The 22,382-nt window shown below is 50.7% G+C and overlaps 1 protein-coding gene across 2 annotated transcripts; it reads right to left on the bottom strand.

Annotated features, from left to right (window-relative positions):
* Positions 1 to 3,544: 3,544 nt before the first annotated feature.
* CBX6 (chromobox 6) lies at positions 3,545 to 21,204 on the bottom strand. Of its 2 annotated transcripts, none has more exons than XM_050323475.1 (5): positions 21,072 to 21,204; positions 20,899 to 20,942; positions 20,675 to 20,740; positions 20,399 to 20,465; positions 3,545 to 12,315 (listed from the first exon to the last, which is right to left on the bottom strand). In XM_050323475.1, exons 1-5 carry the CDS (start codon positions 21,138 to 21,140, stop codon positions 11,344 to 11,346), a joined length of 1,218 nt encoding a protein of 405 aa, XP_050179432.1. In that variant the 5' UTR covers positions 21,141 to 21,204; the 3' UTR covers positions 3,545 to 11,343. The 2 variants fall into 2 exon arrangements, with proteins under 2 accessions (XP_050179432.1, XP_050179433.1); XM_050323476.1 differs by having other exon boundaries at positions 3,545 to 12,261.
* Between the last annotated feature and the right edge of the window lie 1,178 nt (positions 21,205 to 22,382).

The following is a 22,382-nucleotide window of genomic DNA, read 5'->3' as shown; positions in this document are numbered from 1 at the left end:
AATAAAGGACCCCTCGATACTCCGAGGGTTAGTGCCTCCTAATCAGGCATTCCCTGGGAGGGTCTTTCGGGCCTCTCCCTTCTTACCTTTCTCTTAAAAATTAAACCAGTAACTTTCCAGCTCTTGGAAGTGCCTCTCGGGGAGGGCACAGAGCGGCTGTCTTGCTCTCCCACCTCAAATAGGACTGTTGCAAAGAGCATGGTCATGGGATGCCTGCCCCTCCAACCTGCACACCTGTGCTATCCATTTGGGAAATAAATACCCGTGTTTAATCCTCCCCCACCACTGCTCTGTTCTAAACCACTCGTAAAGGAGATACTTCAAGACAACCACTTTCTCCTTGCTCCGACACCACAATTGCCTATGAGACACAAGCTGTGCCATGCCCTCTCCTGTTCCCCAGGCACTGCAAGGCCTTGGCAACGCAGCTCAGCCAAGCCAGGAGCACAGGAGGGAAAGTGAACAAAATTGATTTCAACCTCTGCTCAGTAATGGCAGGAAATCCTTCTTAGCCAGCAGGGAATCGGCAGCATGTGTGTTTAAAACAGCTCCAGTGCTGGATATGAAACACCAGTAAAGATTACATCTTCTTTTCCCCCGGGCATATTTGAGTGGATAGCAAGGGAGTCAGAGCTCCAAAGACTCCTCAGATTTGACTTCATGGGAGCAGGCAGGGGAATGCTGCTGGAAGGATACAGTCACCCTTTCTCCCCACAGAGTACATTGCACCCCAGCCCCTCAAAATCCTCACCCTGGAGCCAGCAAGAAACCTGCCTTACTCATGGTGTTGGGAGGCTGTGAGGAGGAGGAGAGGAAGACAGATGGGGAGGTTAAGGAAGAGAATCAGGTAATCACGAGGAGGAAAGGTGGAGGTGGACACGGAACAGGCTGAGCAGGCAGATGTGAGGAAAGCCCAAGCAACACGTATCTGGCCCCAGCAGCAGGGCCAGTGAGCACTTTGGAAGGGTGAGTGCTTGGTGTGCTGGGACAAGTGGGCACTGCTGTGGGATGCAAAGAAAACAAAAGCCTGCACCCTGCAGCATGAAGGGAGGCCACCAGCCTGCAACCCACTCCTTCCTAGTGGTGGCAGGTGATTGCACCCCCGGGAGTCACCCCCTGCCTGCAGCATGCCCACCCCTGGCAGCGACCAGGCAGGAGCAGATTTGAAAGGAACCCATGTGAGTGCTGGACCAGCCCACCCTACCCCAGAGTGTGCAGATCCAGGGGGAGGGACAACCTTTACCTGCATCCCTATGAAGAAAAATGCTGTTACACTTCTACAAAGCTTTTTGTGACCCCAGCTGGAGGAAGTGTTGCTGTGCTGGGGACTTTGCACTGTCCTGGACATCCAAATTGTATTGCCAAAGGCCGCAGGATTGTGGTGGCAAGGTTCATACCTCTGTCAGATGCTGCTCTGGTGGTGAGTGGGGTGGGTGAGCCCCCATGCACCAGCCCTGACCCACTCACCCATGCTGGGAGGTGGAAGAGTTTGGTACACAGCAGGGCATGGCTCAGTGCTCCTGGGGTCCTGACCTCTCCCTCAGCGGGGACCACAACTTCTTCCCGGAGACAAAAGAGGTGGCAAAAATAGATTTTCACAGCGGGTGATGACTCAGACTGATGAGTAGCCAGAGCAACCTCCCTGCCCCATGAATAACAATTCAGAGGTGCTGGATGGGCAAGGACACAGTGCTGCTGAAACCCTGCTCTCCTGCAGGTGACAGGCGGGGGGAAGGAAATGCGGGACTTTGGGGAGTCCTGTTTTGAACAGGATTGGTGACAGAAGCTAGATTTAACAAGAACTCATGGATTCAGCCCGGAGGGATGGGGAGCAAGGTTCTAAGGGATTTTGTTCCATCTAAAAGAGTCTGGGGCCGGCAGCTGTCCCCAAGGAATGGCTGCAGACAGGGCAAGGCAGAACAAGGGGCCACCCTGCTGTGGCTCCTGTGTGAGAGGAACATTTGGGATGGACTGCTGACACAAGGGGAAGGACACCTGCTGCTTCAAGGCTGCCCCCATCCAACTCTCCTTGCAGGAATAAGGCAGCCCCAGTGAAATCCTGGCCAGAGTGAAATCCTGGCCCATTCATGATGGTCAGGCCAGCAGAGTGCTGGGGGTGAGGAGAGCCTTTTCCCACAGCAGGGTAACCTCATGCCTCTGGGGTTCCCCCCCAGGGTCACCCTAACGACACAAAAGGGCTCCTCTGTCGCTACCACTCTATGGACTCAGCTCCAGCCTCCTTAGACCAGGAGCCTTCAGTCTGTCTTGCCTGAGGATCTGCAGACTCCATATACCATGGAAATCTGGCTTCTCTCATTTCCAGGTCTCTCAGCCCCGCAGATGTGACCTGCGTCACCTTGCCCTGGTTACATGGCCTGCCTGCACCAGTGTGCTGGTGCAGGACCTTGTTGGACGTGTCCAGCCGGGCTGGCGTCTGCCTCTCCAGCCTTCCTCCTGCTCCAGAAAGTATGGCTCAGAGGTGGCTTCATTGGCTGTTCTCAAATCCAGCAAAAGCTCACTGGCCTCTGAACAAAACCAGGGTGCAGGGACAAGGGAGGCAGTGCCAGCCTCGCGGGTGTTTTGGCACGCAGCAGAGGCAAGGTGAGCCTGCTAGTGTGACATAAATAGCACACCTTGGCTGTGCTTGGCTTTGGTGGGCAGTGTTCCCTGCTCCCAGCCAGCCAAGACACGTCACCACTGGAGAAGGCTCTCCTGTGGCTTTCCAAACCTCAGACACTGCAGAGACACCTAAAGCAACTCTCTCCCAGGAAGCTGCAGCTCAGCCCTCTCTCCCCTCCAGATCACACCATCCCGAAGGACAGCCCTGAGGGTATTTCGGTTGGAACCAGCTGGTGACACCCCACAGCTGAGCCCAAACACTGCCCTTTCCCAGCACCCAGAAGTCTTACCTCCCTACTCTTCTCTCCCAGCTGCCTGAAGAGCATTGCTGCCCCAACCCCATCTGCTTGCCCTCTTGCATCTCCACCACCAGCACTTCCCCGCCTGAAGGTTTGCTGTAGCCTTTTTATGCAGCTGCTGTGGGTGGGAGACTAATGGAGTGAACGTGGGGCTTCAATTACACACAGGGACTATTTTTCACCATATTTCTTAGATTAGCATGTCATACATTGTGTTTAAGCACATGGTCTGGAGTTGGGAAAAGCCTGAAGCATTTTTTAGCTGCCAAGTGCTAGGTAGTACTCAGATCTACTTTCATTTTTAAAAGAAAAGGATGTGGGAGACCCATGGGAGATTCTCCAAAGCACTTTAGAAGCAGGGGTTCAGGTTCCACTTGCTACAGCTCGGCCTTTGCGAAGTGTTCCCTATTGCCTTAACATTCCAGAATTCTCCCTTATCTTTTGTCAGAGCTTCTCTGTGTCCGGAAAGGTCCAAAGACTCCAACCACGACTTGACCCACGCTGCCCAAGAAGGTACCAAGTGTGTTTGACTGCAGAGCTGATCTCTGTTGGCTCAGGGCAGCTGTTTCAGCACCGCCGCTCCCCCCTCCACAGGTCACAGCCCTCCCAAGGAAACAATAACAGGGTTTGGAATGTAACAATTTATTGGGGTTAATTTTTTGTTTTAATTTTTAACTCCCCATTTCTGGCATTGATACAATATTCAAGAGCAGCAGAAAGAACAAAATGTACAAGAATACAAGAGTAATTAGCACAACCCCCACCCCCAAACCTGGAGCAAACCATTTTCTTGTGGGAAGCACCAAGGGAAGGGGTGATTCAATCACCTCTCCAATGGCTATGCCTCCCACCCATCCGCTCTAGACAGAGTTTAGCCAGCTGGGAACTGGATTAAAAAACAAAACAGAACAAAACCAAACAAACACTATATTTAAAATGAAAATTGCAAGACAAAAAAATAATATATAGATATACAATTCATCCGTGCACAATCCTTAAATGTATTTTTTTCAAAATAAAAAAAAAAATACAAGATACATATTTAGGTTTATCTTAAATTAAAAAAAATTACCACCTTCACTCTGTAGGCCAAGTGAGGGGAAATGAAGAGACAAATGGGTTGCACCAGAACTATCAGCACTCTTAGGAGTCAGGGCTGACCTTCTCCAAGAGAAAGGATAGGGCTCTGATGCTGCCAAAGCTCAAGCACAGGCAGAATCTGAAGCACCCAAGTACCACAGAGCTCAGTGGGGTCATTTGCCTACTCCAAGTTCAGTGTTTACAGGAATCTGCAGGATTTGAGCCTAAGCTTGGCACAGGGGAAGGTGAAAGGAAGGAACAGATGAGGCAGGCCCCTGTCCTCCACCACCAGCAGACAACTTTCTATGCAAAAAGAAAACAAACAGGGGAAAAAAAAATCCCAAAATAGAGAGTCTCCTCTATTCTTTGGGAGCATACAAGGCTTAATGGCAGAGGAGAGAAGAAGAGGGAGGACAGCACGCCAAGTTGATTTGCTTGGGGGAGGCGCAGGCATGACAACTCTTTTCTAGAAAAAAGTCATCACAACAATTAATTTTTTTGTTCCATTTGAGAACTTGACCTAAGACTCTGTCCCCCTTTGCAGCTGGGGGTCAGAAGCAGCAGGCTCCTTCCAGACAGCTGAAGAGCAACCAACCTGAAGAGCACCTGAGGGGCTGCTCGGGAGCACAGATGGGCCCCACTAGTCCTACCAAGTGTTTTGACCCACCCAACTGCATTCCAGAGGTTTAGTGTGAGCTCTAAATACTCAGCTGAGCAAGGAATGAAGAACCAAGGCCCTGCAATGGGAATTAACACTTTGTCTGCATGTCCCAACCATGCCCCTTCCCTCCCACCAGATACATTTTCGGAGCCACTGCTGAATTTGGCATCACCCTGACTGCACATCTTGCTGCTCTTCTGTCATCTGACTTTTCCCTGTGCCACAGCATGGTGCTTGCTGTCCCCTTCCCAGCTCTGCTCAGCCCAGGAGTGCAGAGGGCATCTCCACTCCTCCATCACAGTGCCATCTACCAGTGTCTGAAGGGAGCCAGCTCAAAGCACGACACTTACCTGGGTGGAAGGACCCTCACCCCAAGGACTGTGCTTTTGGATGGTCCCAGAAACATATAATTTCCCACAACAGAAAAGCTGGAAGGGACAGAAGAGCTGCTAGAGGCAGCCCACCACCCCAGGAAGGGGAACTGACTATATCTCCCTTCATTCCTGGAAGGACAAATTTAGAGAAAAGAAGAAAGAAGAACTCAGGGCCCTGCCACATCCTTACAGGCGAGGCAGGTGGAACACAGGGCATCTCAGATGCACCACGCAGAACACACACAAAGCTTCTGGTGCCAAGGCTGACAGTGCACAGACAAGGGTGTAAATGTCTCTGAGCACATCAGTCTGACAGAGGGCAATGCTGAAATGGGAAAGGAGCAGAGGACGGAAAGGCCAAGGTGAGGACGGAGACAGACTCCAACATCTCCTCCCATCTACACCCCCAAAAAGAAATCATACACATTGCACTCTGGGGAAGGACATCAAAAATATAAGTAAAAAAAGAAAATAAAGTCACTTATTTGCTCAACCCCATAGCATTGGTGAAATGAAGATACTTCCTGGAGTTTCCTGGGAAGGAAGCACGGACAAGGAGTGGGGGATTTCTGAAGCAATGCTCAGCACTCCATCTTCTGTGCAAATGCCTCGAGAGTTGGGCTGCCAGCACTCTCAGCAGGATGGTCCCTTCCACTCCCATCTGCTTCCCATGAGGGAGACAGAGGCACAGGGCAGTGACACAGCTGAGAGAAGGGCCATGGCGAGCCAAGAAGGAACAGAACCCAGGAGACACCAAATCCCCAAATCCAAACCAACCCTCTACAGCAGACCACCTTAAGAGCGGAGATTAGGAAGGCTGCGCACGGGGTGGGGGTGGTGAGATGGGGAGAAAGAGGGGAGAGGGAGGTTTCTTTTATATTCATATATTTATATATAAAAAGTAAATAAGATCCCAGCTCTTGCGTGATTATTGGGCAATTGAAAAATGCAGCAAAAGCAAGCGACATTGGAGTAAAAGGATGCACCAGGCAAGGAGGAAAAAGTCTTGTCAGAAGGTGGGGAAGGAGGCAAAGGGAAAAATAAGCACTTAGCCAAACACGCACTCCAGGTTTGTTACACCCCCCTGGGAAGAAGGACCTGGCTCCTGAGCAGCCCCACTAATGCCATGACCTGGAATGGGCAAGTGTGGGGGACTCAGGACACCATCCTTCAGCATGGCAACCTCTTTCTGCCAGGAGGTCCCCAGGAAGGCGATCATCTCCAAACGCTGGGAGCTGCCGAAGCCTCCTCTACAAAGAGGGGCTGGAGAAGGGAGTGAAATCCCTAGGAAGACTCAGCTCAGAGACAGCTCCTACCTGGTAAAAAGCATGATTGTGGTTCTTTTTTTTTTTTTTTTTTTTTTAAATATTTTTTTAATTATTATTTCGTAAAATCTCCCTGGGAACTTCAGTAAGAGGAGACCCAGAGAAATGCTCTCTTTCTCTTTTGAAAACAGAAATTAAGCAGTGGCTCACCACAGCTGGGCCTGCTCACCACACTGTTTCTATTTTCCATCCCGAAAGGAGCTTGTATCTCATTAGCTTCACACCTCCCCAGTCCCACTCTGCTCAGCGAGAAGAGGGCACGAGACAGGAGGCTGCTGCTCCAAGTAAAAAGCTGTGGGAAGCACTGACAGAGCTCAATAGGCAAGGAGAAAAGAAGTTCCCAGGAGCAGCCCAGGCTATGGGAGGCATCAAGACATCTGTCACCCGCCACTGCAAAGCCAAGGGCACCAGAGAAGTCCAGAGAAGAAAAGCTGTCCAAGTATCCCTGCCTGCCACCTTCTGTTCAGACACCAACATCTGGTAGCTTCTCTCTTCCTCCAGGCACTCCCACACAGCAGATGAACACTCAGCAGACATCCTGGATGAGGAAGCCAGCACAACAGAGTTCCCTCTCACTCTGAAGGAACTCTGTCCCACCACCCTGCAGGAAGCTGAAGCAGAAGGCTGCCCTACTTGAGCAGAGTCCTATCAGGGTGTTCATCTCCCGTTCCCATACCGAAGACTTGCAGCATTTGTTGGCCTCAAGAAGAGGGTTCACCTCACTCAGCAACACCTTCAGAGCACACAAGGCAGCTCTCTCATCTGCCTCTAAAGATCTAGCCACTGTTGGAGAAGAGACACTGGACTACATACCAGTGGGACTCCGTTCTCTGTCCTGATGTGGTGAATCCTATACAGAAACTATACAGCCACTCCCCACCTGATGCTGGAAGAAGCTAAGAGACCCTACAGAGGGGAGGCATATCTGCTTCCCAGGAAATAAGCCCACCGTGATTAATTCTGCTTGGATATAGGGGACGGAAAAGAGAAGAGACAGCAACTTGGCAGGAAAAGTACATGCCAACCCCAAATCTTAGCAGCTTGCTGTGCATGCAAAGTAAGTCAACTGTTTCCATGTTGATGGCCTGATCCATGTTCTGGCAGAACGTGACCGGCCATTTCTGAGGGCCGCTCGGCCAGAAAACCACTTGGAGACTCCACCTTAGCTCACAGGAGAGGTATGGGAGGGAAGGGAACTCACTCCAACACTTGGGAGGCAAGGACGGGAAAGGTTTGTAGACAGGGTTCCTCCAACATGCAACTTGCCTTTTCAGCTCGGAGATCGCTGCTTAGTCCTAGAATGCCTTTCCCTCCAGTTCAAGCAAGCCAAACACCATCCCAGACATACATGCTTCGATACTACAAAATACTCTTTTCTCTAAGGACCATCTAATACCACTACAGTTTGTGCAATCACTGCATTTATTATTCATTTTTAAACTCTCTCTCGCTCTCTCCCTGTAGAAATTTTTTTTAAAACTTTTCTTTTTTTATGCAAAACTAATCATTTCACTTTTTCCACTCCATCATAAAATCTCCTCTAAAAACACGACAACGAGAACAAACATGGCACAGACACAGAGAATATTTCCCTGTTTTTGTTGGGTTTTTTTCCTAGGGGTTATCGGAAAGGGAAGGGGATACTTTCAAATAAACTCCTCCCTCAATTCCATGCCCTTTTTAAAAGGCATAGATGAATCTTCTTTCCCAACTCCCCTATAAGGAGCATGGGCAAAAATTCAGAAGGAGGAGCATCACCCACGTGAATACGAAGGTAGGTTAGTCAGCCTCAAGCGTCTTGTCCACCTGAAGGAACTTGAGGCTGCTGCTGCATTCAAGTTAGCAAACCTCTAACTCAAAACAGCACGGGATCCTCATTTCGGATCCAGAGGTTCAGGGTTTGGTTCCCACCTGGTGACCCACTCAGGGAGGGATTTGTCACACAAGCAGGTGAGCTGTGTCTGCAAGCCGGATCATACTCCCTTCTTCCTCCACAGAGGATCTACTGCACGAGTTCTCTGCTGCAACAAGTCCTCTTATTCCCTCACTGCACAAAGAAAGTCCTTGCGGAGCATCCCTACAATGACCCACTGTTTTGCTCTTCACAGACAGTTCCCTTGCTTGTCACTCTGGAGAAAGGCAAAACCCCTTCAATTAAACAATTCCTGCCCCTTGCCCCCAAAGAACACCATACAAGAGACACTGGGGAAAAGAATTCTGCCAAGCAACACATCTTGGCCAAAACACATCAAGAGTTTCCTATTAAAGTTCCCTTTTATCTCCCACTTAAACGCTTCAATATTTTTTTCAGAACCTCGATACCACGAAACAAAACACATCACCACATACACACCAAACAGTAACTTAACAACCTAAAGTGACTGGCTGGTTTGCATCCACCCCACAAAGCAGCTCCTCTTATCTTGCAGCCACAGATTAGTTCTTGTTCAGAAGGGAGAGGAAAAAGAGAAGAATCTCCTCGCTATTTTCCTAAGAAAGAGGTTTTCCCTACGCCTACAAACTGCTCATCTTTGAAGCTGCAGTCAAATGGATAGGCTATGCTAAAATAAGGGATCCTTGGGTGTGCCAGGCACGGGAAAGATGCAAAAAAACCCAAACTTAAAAAAAAAACCAAAAAAACCAACAAAAACCACAACTAACCCCCACAAAAAATACAAGCAGGTATTAATACAGACACGCACACAAGTCCAACAAGTTATAGGAAGCCTTAGCTTGGTGAATGGATCAGAGAAGTCTCTTTCTCCCTGCCCCTAGCTTTAGCTATGAATGAAAGCACATCCCCAAAGAGTCCACTAAGCTCTTTAATCAAGGAGAGAAAAAGAAAGAGGTGTACAAAGGGTGGTGCTAACAGCACCTGGAATCCCCCTCGCGCTGTCTGCACAGACACCCTACCGCAACTGGTGTGAAATCATGGTGACCCACAGCTTGAAATGCCACCTGCTGTGAGACAAGGTTTGTAGGGAGGGCAGCAAAGATTTTATTACACCAACCCAGGCACTGGAGGAAGGGAACAGACAAGCTCTGGGCACAGAAGCCCTAATTAAGGTCAGAAGCCAGTCCATCCCTCTACCACTCTGATGATGTCCCTTGGGCAGACAAATATTACTTCCCTCCCACAAATTGCCTCCCTTCTACCCTCAGATCACTGCAACCACAAAATCGCTACTCCACATGAGAGCACTCCTCGAAGCCAGCAGCTCCTGAGCATCCTTGTGTGAAAGCACCAGAGGGGCCAATTCCACTTGTGTTTACCCACCCAGGGCAATGGGCTCTGGCATGGGGAATTTTTTCCACCCTTTTCACCTCTACAGCACGTTATGTAGAAGTGACACCCCTCTGCCCCATCCAGGGACAGGGCTGAAAGGGTGAGGTTCTCCCACTGATTGAACAGCACCTCTTCTCCTTGCCCCTGCAGGCCGAGTCCTGTGAGAGTAGAGGAAGTAGAGAGCAAAGGAACGGCATCTCACCGTGAAGCTCAGGACTCACACAGAAACGGAGCAAGCCAGAAACGGCAGGCAAAAAAGAGCTTATTTTGGATGTGAACAAAGGTGGTCGGGGAAAAAGGGAGCTCAGGCAAAGAACACAAAGCTATGGTCTTGCTCCCTCCTACTTGCTAGGGGTGAAGAGAAGGAATTTCTAGATCAGCTCACAGGAGCTTGGGGGAGGAGATCCCAGCACACATGCACATGGTGTGAGAGAGACAGATATTTCTTATGAGCACCTTTGGTTGACAGTTGTAAGGGCTGTTTCAGATGCTGAAAAGACAAGAGGGGAAACCTCTTCCAGGCCACCCACCACAGGGAGGGGAGAGCAGGAGAAGCAAAAGTAAGCAGGAAGAGCAAATGACCTGCCTTAGCATCCACCCCTCCCTCCTTTGGAGGGAGCAAGAGGAAGCAAAGAGGGTCAGGGGAAGCTTACGCACAAGGCAGGAGACCAGCCTCACCCGGCTGGGGCAGCGTCATGCTGTTGGCGTCATCTTCCCCCAGACTGAAGGGTAGATGCACAGCCCACTCCCACTTCCACCACAGAAAGACCAGGGAAGGGCATTTCATGCCCTCTCCCCTGAGCAAGTGCAAGTGATGAACATCAGGAGGAAGATCTGGGCCGGAAGCAGACTCCTCTTTTCTTCCCTTTCTCCTGCAGAGCTGAGCAAGTTGGAAGATGCAGGAGAAAGGGAGGGACTAGGGCACCTGAAAGCACCCATACAACTGCCAAGGTAGCACCAATAGTCAAAGGAAAGGGGAAGCCAGTATGGGGCATATGCTGCATGGGGCACCCCCATCACCCCAGCGTTGTCTCAAGCACCTTCCAGGCATGACACTTCACCTGCCCTTCTTCCCCTTACTCTGGTGGCATCTGGATCAGCAACTGCCATGAGGACAGTAGAGGAGAGGGCAGATCCAGGCCACAGGCCAAGAGGGGAAAGGATGGCAGGGTCGTACTCATGGCAAGGGGGAAACATAGGAATGGAAGAGACTGCATGCACATTGTGGGAGAAGGTTTGGAGGATGTGGGCAAGGGCTCCAATCCTCTTACATCCTTCCCTCAAGGGTCTGGAGCTCATCTTCAGTTTTTGTCAAAGATGGAAGGGCAGCACCTTCCTCACCACCTGCACAGGTACACAGACACATGCTCACCCATCCCTCAGTCCCAAAGGCTCCACCGCCTGTTGGACAACACCACATTCAAGGACAAACAATCACTCCCCAGCCCCACCACAACCCTCCCTGCCTCCTCCCAGGGGCACTAACACCCAGGAACGGGGGGTGCTCCCACACCCCCAGTGACACGCTTCCAGCCTCCAGGCAAGAGGAAGTGGGCAGGAGGAAAGGAGGAGGAAGGGTGGCAGTGAGGGCAGAGGGACAGCCAAGGGGAGAAGGAGAGAACTAAGGACAGCCATTCATACCACGACTTCTCGCAGGTAGAGTTCCCCCCACGCCCCTGGAGTGGGGGGACCTGGCTGCTCACTTGCTGCCTCCTCCACCACCACCCGCTGCCACCTTCTCAAAATCCTCTGCGTTGCAGAACTCCTTGATGGTTACGGTGAGGAGGTTGCTGGTGACATCCGTGACCACCACGTTTGAGCAAGGGGACATCTCAGGACGCCAGTCGCCGGCCTCCTGCTCTGGGTCAGAAGAGGAGAGGGACAAGGAGGGCGTCTGCCCCCCGCTGCACCCTCCTGAGGGAGAACGCTTGCTGGTGGCAGCCGACTCGGGTGGGATTGAGAGGTCGAGGACCTCTGACTCACGCCAGTCGGGGATGGCTGGGCTGAGGGTCTCGGGGAGCAGCTTAGGAGGGGAATCATCTGGGTCAGAGGAGGAGTGGGGAGCAGGTGATGGGCAGCCAGAGGAGCTGGAGCTGGGAGCATCATAGGGGGTGGAGCCCATAATGAGCCCACAGGAGGCTGCCTGGGAGCCTTCTGCCTCCCCCTTGCCCTCCAAAGAGGGAGTAGGCGCAGCAGACGGCTTATTGTAGAGGGAAAAGGAGCCAAACTTCATGTGGCGGATCTGGGTGCGGAGGACGCTCTCGCTGAACTTTTTGCTCTTGCCAATGACACGGTTTCGGGACGGGATCTTGGGCCGAGCCAGGCCCCCGGTCCCGTTGGCTGGCTTCCCACCTTTGTCGATGACTTTGAGGTTGAGGATGATGCGGCTGCGTTTGGGCTCGCGGGGTTTCACCTTACGGTTGATGATGCGGACGGTCTCCGAGAAGGGGGAGACGGGAGGACGAATGCCAGCACCGCCACCCACGCTCCCGCTGTTCTGGGGATCTGGACGGGGCAGGGGGCGCCGGGACATGCGGTGGCATCGCCGGATGTCTTTCTTGAGCCGGTGCACTGCGGCGCTGGAGTGGAGCTTGGGAGAGGAGGTACTAGAACCAGGCTTGACAGAAAAGTGTACATCCCCAATGTGGAGGGCCTCCGCTTGGGCCCGAGCCTGCGGTGGTGGGGAGAAAGAAAACAAACAGGGTCAGAGAGGCAGCCTAGGTGCAGCCAAATCGCAAACCACGCATTGCTCACCTGTGGCCAAGCACTCACCAGCAGTGCTGTGTCACATTTATACCCAACATTAATGATAAGCACGGGCACACACCTACGGGCTACTGATAGCTACGGCACGGCCCCCAGACAGGCACGAGGCAGTGTCTATATCCTTTTCAGGCAGCTAACGTCTCCCTAAACTGTGCTCCTGTTGACACATGCTTTCCCCAGGGAGACACCGCCAATTTTTCCAGGCATGTTTCACTGTTACAGTTAGTGGTCTCCAAGGCCCCCCGGGTCATCATCAGCAAATGTACACAACCCTACACTGTCAGCCAAACAAGGCAGCATCCTCCTAGACACTGGGGCTGTTAGTGCTGAGTTAGCACTCAAAATTACATACTAGTCCCAAGACTGGGGATTGTATCTTGTACAACACAAGAGAGGACGAGTAATGTGTTCAGTTTCCTCTTTTCCTCCCACAGCCAGAATCATCTCTGCAAAGCATGGTAGAAGGGGGTCTTGAGGAACAAAGATGGAGGCAGGTGAGAGTGGTCTGATGGAGTTGTCTTAGCTAAACACAAGAAATGCAGAGATCTGAAGCTCATTTCTAACTAGGGCCACAAGCAAGTCATTCATCCTTACTGTGTTGTGGGAGCAAGGTCCAGTGTTTAAAGCCAGAGATTAGGCCAGCTGGAATTCAAGTCAAGCTTTAACTGCACCTCCAAAGAAGAGACTGCCTTGTCCCTTTAAACACCACACTTGTTTGAAATCTACTACTGGACCAGAGCAGGAACAGCACTAGTTCAGCTGTGCTGTGCCAGACCTCCCCAAGAGCCAGGCCAGGGGAACAAGACTTTTAAGCTCTTCTGGTGCTTGGAGATAGTTCCAAAACCTGCCCTGGTCCATGCACCAGAGACAGGAACATTTTCTGGCAGCAGGAACAACAGTTTCATTGGTAAGCTGGTGCTGTATGACCTGAAGACCCTGTGGGCATGGAAACCCAGAGTGTATTCTTACATCACACCCCACCAGAGCACTGTTGCTTGTAGAGCTCAGCCTCCCACCCGCACCCTGCTACTGGCCCAGATCAACCCCCTCTCAGCAATGGTGACAGGTAGAAGTCAAACGGGCCTGGAGGGGACAGAAGAGCCCCCCTGTGATTTCCCATCCAGTGAGCAGCTTCCCCCACCTCGTGGACACAGCAAGAACTGCAGTGCTAGAAGACGACAGCTGCTTTTCCTCCCCAACTTTTCCATCCCATTGCCCCTTGCACACGCCAAGATCGGGATGGCTTCTTGCCAGCTAAGAGCTTAGCACTCAACTCCATCTCCTTTGTCACCCTGCAGGCTGTGCCTCCTACCAGAGAAACGCCCAGGGAAAAAAATGTGCGTGTAAAGGCAGGGATCTAACAGATCTAAGCAAGGGGCCCAGCCAGCCCCTGCACAAAAAGCTCAAAGCCCTGGCCTCACAGCCTCAGAGCTTTGCTCTTACCCAGTGCCCCACTTCTCCCAGAGAGATCCCTATGGGAACCGCAGAAGATCCCAAACGAGCTGAGAATGGAGACGTGAAGACATTTTGTTCCTCTCTGGCTAATGCTGGATGATCATGGATGATCAAGTACTACTTGTATCCTGGCTTAAAAACAGCTGCAAAAATTAGTCCTCCTTCTCGAGCCGTACATGAAAATACAGACTGAAGGCTCATCCAGACCAGGAATTCTGTGTTAGCTGACTGACAAAGAAACAGGGACAAGTTGACACAACCGCCAAGGCAGGCACAGACACTCTCCACATTAACAAACAGGGTTGTTTCCACCTAGCTAGAGGGAAGTGTCCCCAGCACACACAAATGCAAACACATCCTGCTGTAGCAGGAAGCATCCAAGTGTCCAGCTAGTTTCTCTTTGCTCAGCCCTGTGTGTTGCTCCATGGCCCAAACTGTTGAGAAAATAATTTGACACAGTTCCTTGTTGCAGGCATCCTACAGGCTGGAGTACAGCAGCAGCAGCAGATGAACTCCCAGGGCCACATACTATCTCTTCCCATCTCATCAATACATAACTTGGAGACACTGTAGACCCTGTCAGGAGGTCACAGGCACAGGCTGTGCTTGCTCCCTCTCCTCACACATCCCTCTGAAGCAGATGGCAGACACAGGGACAAGCTACAGTTTGCTTTCTGACATTATATATCAGCACAGCCTGGATTAACAAATACATTCTTCTTTTCCCTCCCCTTCCCCATCACAGTTAGCCCTTCCAGTATTGCTGCTCTTGTGCTTTGGGTTTCTCACCAATTTACCACTGCTTAGTCGAGAGCAAAGTGCAACACAATGTCCCATTCCAAAATGTGGGACAGGAAAGCCAGGCAGAGGGTGCAGACAGATGCACTAGTGAAAATCCTTCATCTACAGCTTCAGCAGATAAGACACAGGTATCCCTTAGGGCCTCTCCTGCTGCCAACACTGCACATCTTTCAGATTAATTCCATACCCTGTAATCATGCCTTGGAGTGAGTTCTGCCCCCTCTGTGCCATTCTGCTGCAAGTCAAATCTAATTGCCACCTTCCATCAGTACCGCCATCCATCACCCATGGGAAAGAAGGCAGCTTCCCACAAGGGTGGGGGAAGCAGTCACAAACACCCTCAGTTTCCTTGTACACCCCAAAACTCCTCAGCAAAGCTTCCCATCAATCACATTAAATGATGATGTTGGGATGGTCACTGCCTGGCCACTTCCACAGTCCTGCTGATTTTACTTTTTCTGCCTGTGCACATTAATCAGCTCTTGTCCTGTTTTGACAGAGAGACCTGTCTTGGTTTTGCCCTTGCACAGCAGCTAGTGCAGAGCCCTGGTGCTGGGCTAGGACCTTTCCTGTGCCAGAACCACTAGGTCTCCTTTACTCACTTATGTGTCTGCATTTCCAGTTACTTCTAGGGCACTTCCTCAAGGCTGAAGCTGCTTCTAACTCATGTTTCAGCTGTCTGTGTTTATTAAATTCCAGTTTCAGTAATCTCCAGGTAGATTGCAAGCAGCATCAATACTTTGAGCCAGATAATATTAAGAGAGAGGATAAGTTGGGACCCAACAGTCCTGCCCCGGTGCTACACTACTATCCCCAGGGACAAGCTTCGATGCAAATTCCAAAGAGCAATATGCAAATATTCAGCTTACCTTGAGATTGTTTTTCCAGGTAAGGTTTCAAGAAAAATAGTATCAGATGCTTTATCTAAGACCAACCCCCAGAGCCCTCTCACTTGCAAAGCTCAGTATTCCTACCACAGGATCAGGTTTATTCAGACATCAACTATGCAAACTCATCCCTTCACTGCAGAGGACAGCACATTTTCTGGGCGCTCCTTGCCCTGCTTCCAACTTTACATTAAGTAACTCGCTACCTCTGGTTTGGAGAAGACTCAGCATTCAGTTTTATCTGTTGGAAGCGCACTTCTCCCTGCTACGGACCCATTTCTCGATCACACTCACAAGCTATATGAGCATAAGGTCTTTGAAAAAACAAACCCATTTAATCCTTTCAGCTGTGTCACCGCAGTTTTCTACTTGGGTCACAAGTTTTCCAAATGGAAGCTACCTCTCTGGGTTTTGCTGTTTTCACCCGCAGGATGTGCTCACTGCTGAAGAGGTACTCAGCATGTATACGAAGTAATTCACTTTCTGCTTACAGCTCAGCCTACATCAGGATGCAGCTTCTGGAGGCTTGCTGCAGTGCTCTGTCACGAGAGCATGCCAATTGCTAGGATTGCTTCCCTTCCCCCTCTTCCTTTCTGGGATACGTATCACCTTTATTTATCTTGTACAGCTCTCCCTCATTGCCCCTGGGAACTAGTGTATCTCCCCCCTTCCCTACTATTTCTGAATAAATGTCCCTTGAGGCCCAGAAAGCATATTTGTTCATTTATTCCCTTAACACACTGAGGCACACAAGCACATACACGGACACGTGCTTAGAAAGGCCTCTCTTACCTGATTTGTATCAAATCTCTCCAATTTGGAAGAAAAAAAAAAAAAACCAAAACCAAAGACCATGTAAGGCAAAATGGATTTATCGTTAATTATTTCAAAATCAAGCCAATTCCAGTAGCGCTGCTGCACCGTAGCAGCACAACTCTCTCATAAATTACTGGGTCTGCTTTGTCTTTTATTCTCCACCTGCATTCCCACAGTCCTTGCTCCAAACAGCATTCGCAAGAGCTCTTCTTTCCCCTTTTTGGCTGCCATTCTGCCTTTTTATCACCCTCTTTCTTCTGCAGTCTTCCAAGTGACAAGGCAAAAGCAAGCCAGTTCATAGCACAGTTCTCCCAAGCAACACTGCCATAAACTAAAGTTTCCCTCCGGATGGGGAACAAAATGCTACAAAGGGGAACAGTCTGTTTTCAAACCACTCGGGGATAATTTACGAACAGGGAGGAGATCAAAAGAAACCCAATTCCAACTTCAGAGTTCAAGAAAGGGCGAAGCGACAGAGCACCACGCTGCTCAGCCCCTTCTTCCCCCACTCTCCCACTAAGAATCCCCTTTAGTCTGTTCTCTCTTACTTCTTCCTTCCCATTAACCTTCTCCACCCTTGTCCCCTTAGTATTTATGGCCACCCTGTCTAAGGGTCTTTGCCAGCCACCCACTGAGCTTGCAGATCGGGCTTGGTCTCTGAACAGCACTTGCTCAACTTTATTAGATGAGTTGGTGAGTTTTGCATTCCGCACAGCAGAGTGCCTAGGGAAAAGCAAAATAAAAAGAGCAAATCGAGCAGGAGTATAAAAGGAAGATCACTACAGCACATGCTGTATCTCTTTCTAACCTCACACCAGCTTCCAGTCTGACCCGCAGTCTAAGGGCCTGGCCTCGAGGATGACTTCTGCCAAACACCTAAGTGTAAGGTAAGAGCTTTATGTATAGCACTGCTTGGTTCAGACCAAGGACTCCACTTCCCACCGCTCAGCACAAGGCTGCAGCATACCAGCAGCCTCCCAAGAATTACAACCTCCCGCCAAGCTTGATCTCAGCTGTGGGAAAGTTTGCCCCTAGTATGCAGAGGATAAAGACCCATTTCCTGCCCAAAACTTCACAGTTCAAGTTTTCAGGGGTCGCTTTCAACATCGGCCATCTTGACAGTGATCTTACAAAGTCTGGACTGTAATTTGCCTCCGCAGTCTGACGGAAAGGGCAAGTGTTAGAAACAGGAGCCTGGCTGACAAAGGCAGCAGGTGGCCAAAGATGCAGCTTTTCAAAGCTTTTCCAAAGGCGTGGGCCACTAACCTGCTGGAATGCTTTCTGCAAATCCCTCTGGGTGCCTATCTGCAACTTTTGAGAACTAATCCCAGGATAAACCTAGCCTCAACTGCAAGCTGAAACACCCACACAACCCAAGGGACTGAGCGGCGTATCAGGGCACTTATTTTGATGCCATCCTGGAGACTCAGAAGCCTAAGTTTAAGCACTGATACACACGAAAAATCCTAGCGAGCCACCAAGTTTAGGGTAGATTAGTCTACCAAAGCAGTCCTAGGCCAGACTTCTGCTTAAAAATCATTGCAACCAGATCTAATCTGTTCAGTTAACAGATCAAAAAGAATATTGTTCTAACTGCCAACTCCAAATACGCCCTCTGGGATACAAGAATCAAATTTCTTCCCTTGCTTCCGAAATTCTCACTGGTGAGAGATTCTGCAGCTGAGAGAACTGAAAACACTGTTAGCAAGGCGTGAGGCAGTCCCACTCCTCCCATATCAGCACCGGTGCTGTGGGGCTGGCAGAGGTCAAACGTGCATCCTCAGTGGGTCAGAAGGACTGACGAGGGATGCAAACCATCACAGCCATCACAGCGTCTCTGCCACAGTTCTACCCACAGCTGTGTTGATTGCGGTTTGCCTGAATGGAGTGCAAACAAGTTCAGATAGCGCTGGCTGAGATAGAGTTACTTCTTGTTGCCTGGCCTGGGGTGTTATTTTTAGGGTAGGATCCGAAGTCACAGAGGAACAGCAAGTCAGAGCGTTAACAGTTCCTCCAGCTCTGTTTCCCAGAGGTGCAAACCAAGCGGCAGTGGAAGCGCTCTGCCCTGCCAGCGTCTCCCACAATGTGGCACCAGCCTTCACGAGAGTTAATCTTGCTCCCCCATCATGAGCCACCTTCTACAAAGTAGTGAGCCAGCTCCACAAACCTACAGGTTTTCATTACTGTTTGAGGAGCTGGCAGAAGGAAGATGTGCCACAGAAACGTGTCACCGACGTGATTCAAAGGATGCTGTTGAATAATTCAGGTTCCAAGTTTAGGGGGGTTTTAAAGGGCAAGGGGAGAAGAGAAGCAATGAGTAGGTTTTGAGTTTGGGGGTTGGTTTTGGTTTTCTAGATGAGTGAAAATGACTTTTTTTAAAAATGAGTAATATGGTAACGGATTTTGCCATATCACATTCAGAATCAAAACCAAAAGAAACCGATTACACATAGCATAATCACTTCTCTACAGCTCTGAACAGTGTCAGGTGTTACAAATACCAGTATTTTTTAATTCAGGCAGAGAACTATTTTAAGCTGGTGGTTTCCCTCTAAGTGTTCCCCTGCATTGTTGGAAATCTAAACACAAGGGTTACATTTAATGCATGACTGCCAGAAAGAGAAAAGCCAACTAGTCTGGTTTCCCTGAATATAGCGTGAGAGGTAGTACATATCAGATATGTTTGTAATTCTCAGTTTGCAGATACGTAACACTGATAGCAGAAAAACAGGCAATGAGGAAGGACAGTTCCATCAGCAGGACTTTCCGAGGATTACCACAGTCCCCTGGGTTTTATGAAGAGCATCAGAATACGCCTGTTCCTGCATTTCTTCTGTGTGCTTCGTTATGTCCTCTCAAAGCAGAAAAGAGGTGACACTCTACCCCTCACTGCTCTTTCCAGTGCTCATGCAGTTAAAAGTGCTGCGCTGACTTGAGTAAAGCTCCTACTGCTGCCAGGCAAAGGAAAGTATTAACCTGTTTCACAGATGGGGAAACACACACAAAGGCTAAATGACTTGCCCAAAGCCACAGGATGACTTGGTGATAGCGATGCCTTACCACAGGGTCCACACTGGCTGTTCCAGGGCTTTATAGCAGAATAAAACCAGGGAAGCTGTGGACTTGCTCATCTGTCTGAATTGTACAAAGCTGTGTTCCTTCTATGCTCATTTGAAGTCTGAGATTGTGACAGTTGGAGAGGAAGAAGCGGGAAGAGGGAAATAGGGGGAATAGAGCAAGGTGTTTTGTCTGTAAACTAATAAATGCACGAAGCTCACATAGCAGTCACGTAGCTACTGGTGCTTTTAAAATGAGAAAGTAAAAAATACAGGGAGGGCCTGCACTAGGAACTATCTTCCTCGCTCCTCACTGCAAGGAAGCGGAGATGCTATGACAACATCTTCTTGCAGAGATGCTGAGTCTATCACAGGAGAACTGGAAATTTCAGCTGCCATCCTATGCAGAGGTGAAACACTCCTCCTCCTCCTCTTCACCCACCCCCCTTGCCCCCCACAAAAGTAAAACACACCCGCAGTTTACAGATCAAAACATGAACCCTTCACGAAACTCCCATGGAGCACCTACGTCCTGAAACACAATCAGAGGAGTACAAGTGGCAGCAGGATTCCCACCTCAGCTGCCTGACCGCTCAGCGTGCTGCTAAGTTGCAGGACACGGGCTGGATGGAACAGGCTGCTGAAGGAAGAGGGAGCAGGGCTGGCTAGCTCTCCACTGCGGCAACAGAAGGCCGTGAGAAGGAGAGGATATTGGAAAAAGAGATTGCAGCCTCACCATGCACATCTGCGTGTGCCGACAGTCCTGCTGAGGCACCCGTCGCACGCACACTCGCTCTCCCCTCACACGCTTCTGTGCCTCTGCCCACCCTCCCCCTTTCCTGTCGGTTTTCCCCGCGCTCCCAGAGCCAGGCATGAGGCACAAGTCACTTGAAAGTCCAGTCCTTCCAAGGGCATGCACCGGAAAGGTTTGAGAGACATTTGGCTAGGCCCAAGTTATTTAAATAAGAGTTACCTTCAGCAGAAAAGTTTTAGGTTTAGGTCCTCTCTTCTTGGGCCCGTACAGCTCACGCTCTCGTTCCCTTTAGGGAGTCAAATTTGTCAAGAAGTTAAAACTTTTCCCAAAGGAGAAACAGAAGCATACAAGTTTGATTTAAGAAAAGAAAAAAAAAAAGAAAAAAAAAGATGAAAAAGAAACAAGGAGAGCCTGGACACTGTTTCCCGCTCGCCCACCCAAAGCCAAACCTGCTGCTGCAGCCCCCCCAGCCTGGGGTGGGGAATGAGCACTCACTTCTGCTCGAAGGCGGCGATGAGGCGGGAGTCCAGGATGTTCTCCTCGGGTTCCCAGGTGCTGTACCTGCCGGGGCGGGAGCAGCGGGAAGGGGGAGACAAGCGAAGGGGTTAGCGCCCAAATCCCTCCGGAGCCGTACACAGGGACATCTTCGCCCCCACCCCCATCACATTCTGCCCCAGCCAATGCCCCCCACCCCCGCAGCCCGGGCGGGATGCACTCACTTGATGGCCCAGCCTTTCCATTTCACCAGGTACTCGATGCGCCCCTGCAACACACGGGGAAGAAAATGGGGGTAGAGATTGTGAGACGGGGGTCGGCGGGCGGGCCAGCGGCGCGGCCCAGCAGGAGGAGCGGGGCGGGGGATCCCGCGGCTCCACTCGGGGCGGCCCCTCACCTTTCGGATGCGGCGCTTGATGATGGACTCGGCGGCGAAGACGCGCTCCCCCACTGCAGACAGCTCCATCTTGCTGCTCCCCCTCAGCGGCGGCGGCGCCCACAGCCCATAATAATCCCGCCCGCCCGCGCGCGCCGCCCCGCCCCTGCCCGCCGGCCCCGCCCTCCTCGTGCCGCCGCCGCTGGCTCGCGCACGCCCGCGCGCCCCCTCCCGCCGCGGCCGCGCGTGACCCCCCCCGAGTGCCCGCGGTGAGAGGCCCTTAAAGGGGCCGCGCCCCCCACCCGCGGGACGGCGGCGCGGCGGGGGAGGAAACGGAGGGGAGGGGAGCGAATCCCGCCCGGGCAGACCCCCGGCATGGCGGCGGTGTTGCCCCTTCCCGCCCGAACGGGGCCTTTTCTTTTTTTTTTTACTTAAAACAATGGCGGCAGCCGCCTCTCCTCCCGCTGCAGATGCACAGTCACCCGCCATCGGGGAAGCAGGCAGCCCAGAGGCATCTACCAATGACAAAAATCAGCAATAAGGGCGCTTAAACCCTTGTCATCTTTATTTTTCTTTTTCTCCGTTTGGCCGGAGTGCATGTGTGCCAGCATAAGATACAGGTTTTGTGCCAGTATAAGGTCCAGTTTTTGAGCCAGTATAAGGTACTGCAAGGTAAATGGGCCAAGCATGCTACAAAAACCTGTAAAAAACCCAGAAAAATGTTAAGTCACTTAGAGGAATTTCCTGCCCTCCTTCTGCAAAACCCTAATTAATTTGCAGTGTGCTTTACACTCTCTTGCAGGTGCTATTGCTGCCCGTAATCCAAACACAAACTCACAGAGTGTCAGTTTATGCGGTGCTTTATTCAGGGCCCGGGGTTCCTGTGGACTCCTGTCCCAAGACAGGTACCCAAAGACCTACATTTTGAACGCATCTTTTATACTATTTTCCAAGCAAGGTTACATGATTGGTTTTACATTTCACAGGAGACATAGTAGTTAAACATAAACTTGCATATCACTTTGATTATATTCAAGTATTAATCCATTTACCTAACTGTAAACATCGTATAATTAAATCCCACCACCAGATTACATCCTATCTCTAGTTGCAAATTTTTCTTGTCTCGGCTCTACCTGACCTATTGTTCCTTTTAGGTCAGCACAGCCTTAATGTCTAAGCAGACCTAACTTAGCTCTGACATGCCCTGACTTGTTTCTGGCAGGGGTCTTTTCAGGCCTATGCTCCACACTGCAACAACTCCCCCCTTTTGAGCATTTTTCAATCTTCAATTGCAAGGATGCTCAAATCTTTCCGTAGTCGCTTATGATT

Source organism: Myiozetetes cayanensis, unplaced genomic scaffold (assembly GCF_022539395.1).
Source record: "Myiozetetes cayanensis isolate MyiCay16 unplaced genomic scaffold, myiCay2020 scf3, whole genome shotgun sequence".
Lineage (NCBI taxonomy): Eukaryota > Metazoa > Chordata > Aves > Passeriformes > Tyrannidae > Myiozetetes > Myiozetetes cayanensis.
The sequence above is the reverse complement of the archived record's forward strand: the minus strand, read 5'-3'. Positions and strand labels throughout refer to the sequence as shown.

Excerpts from the sequence above, each read along its gene's own strand:
- CBX6 (XM_050323475.1), bottom strand. The coding sequence starts at position 21,140 with ATGGAGCTGTCTGCAGTGGGGGAGCGCGTCTTCGCCGCCGAGTCCATC. Across the intron at positions 20,943-21,071 it reads TCAAGCGCCGCATCCGAAAG|GGGCGCATCGAGTACCTGGT; the intron begins GTGAGGGGCCGC and ends CGTGTGTTGCAG. Across the intron at positions 20,741-20,898 it reads TGGAAAGGCTGGGCCATCAA|GTACAGCACCTGGGAACCCG; the intron begins GTGAGTGCATCC and ends CCGCCCCGGCAG.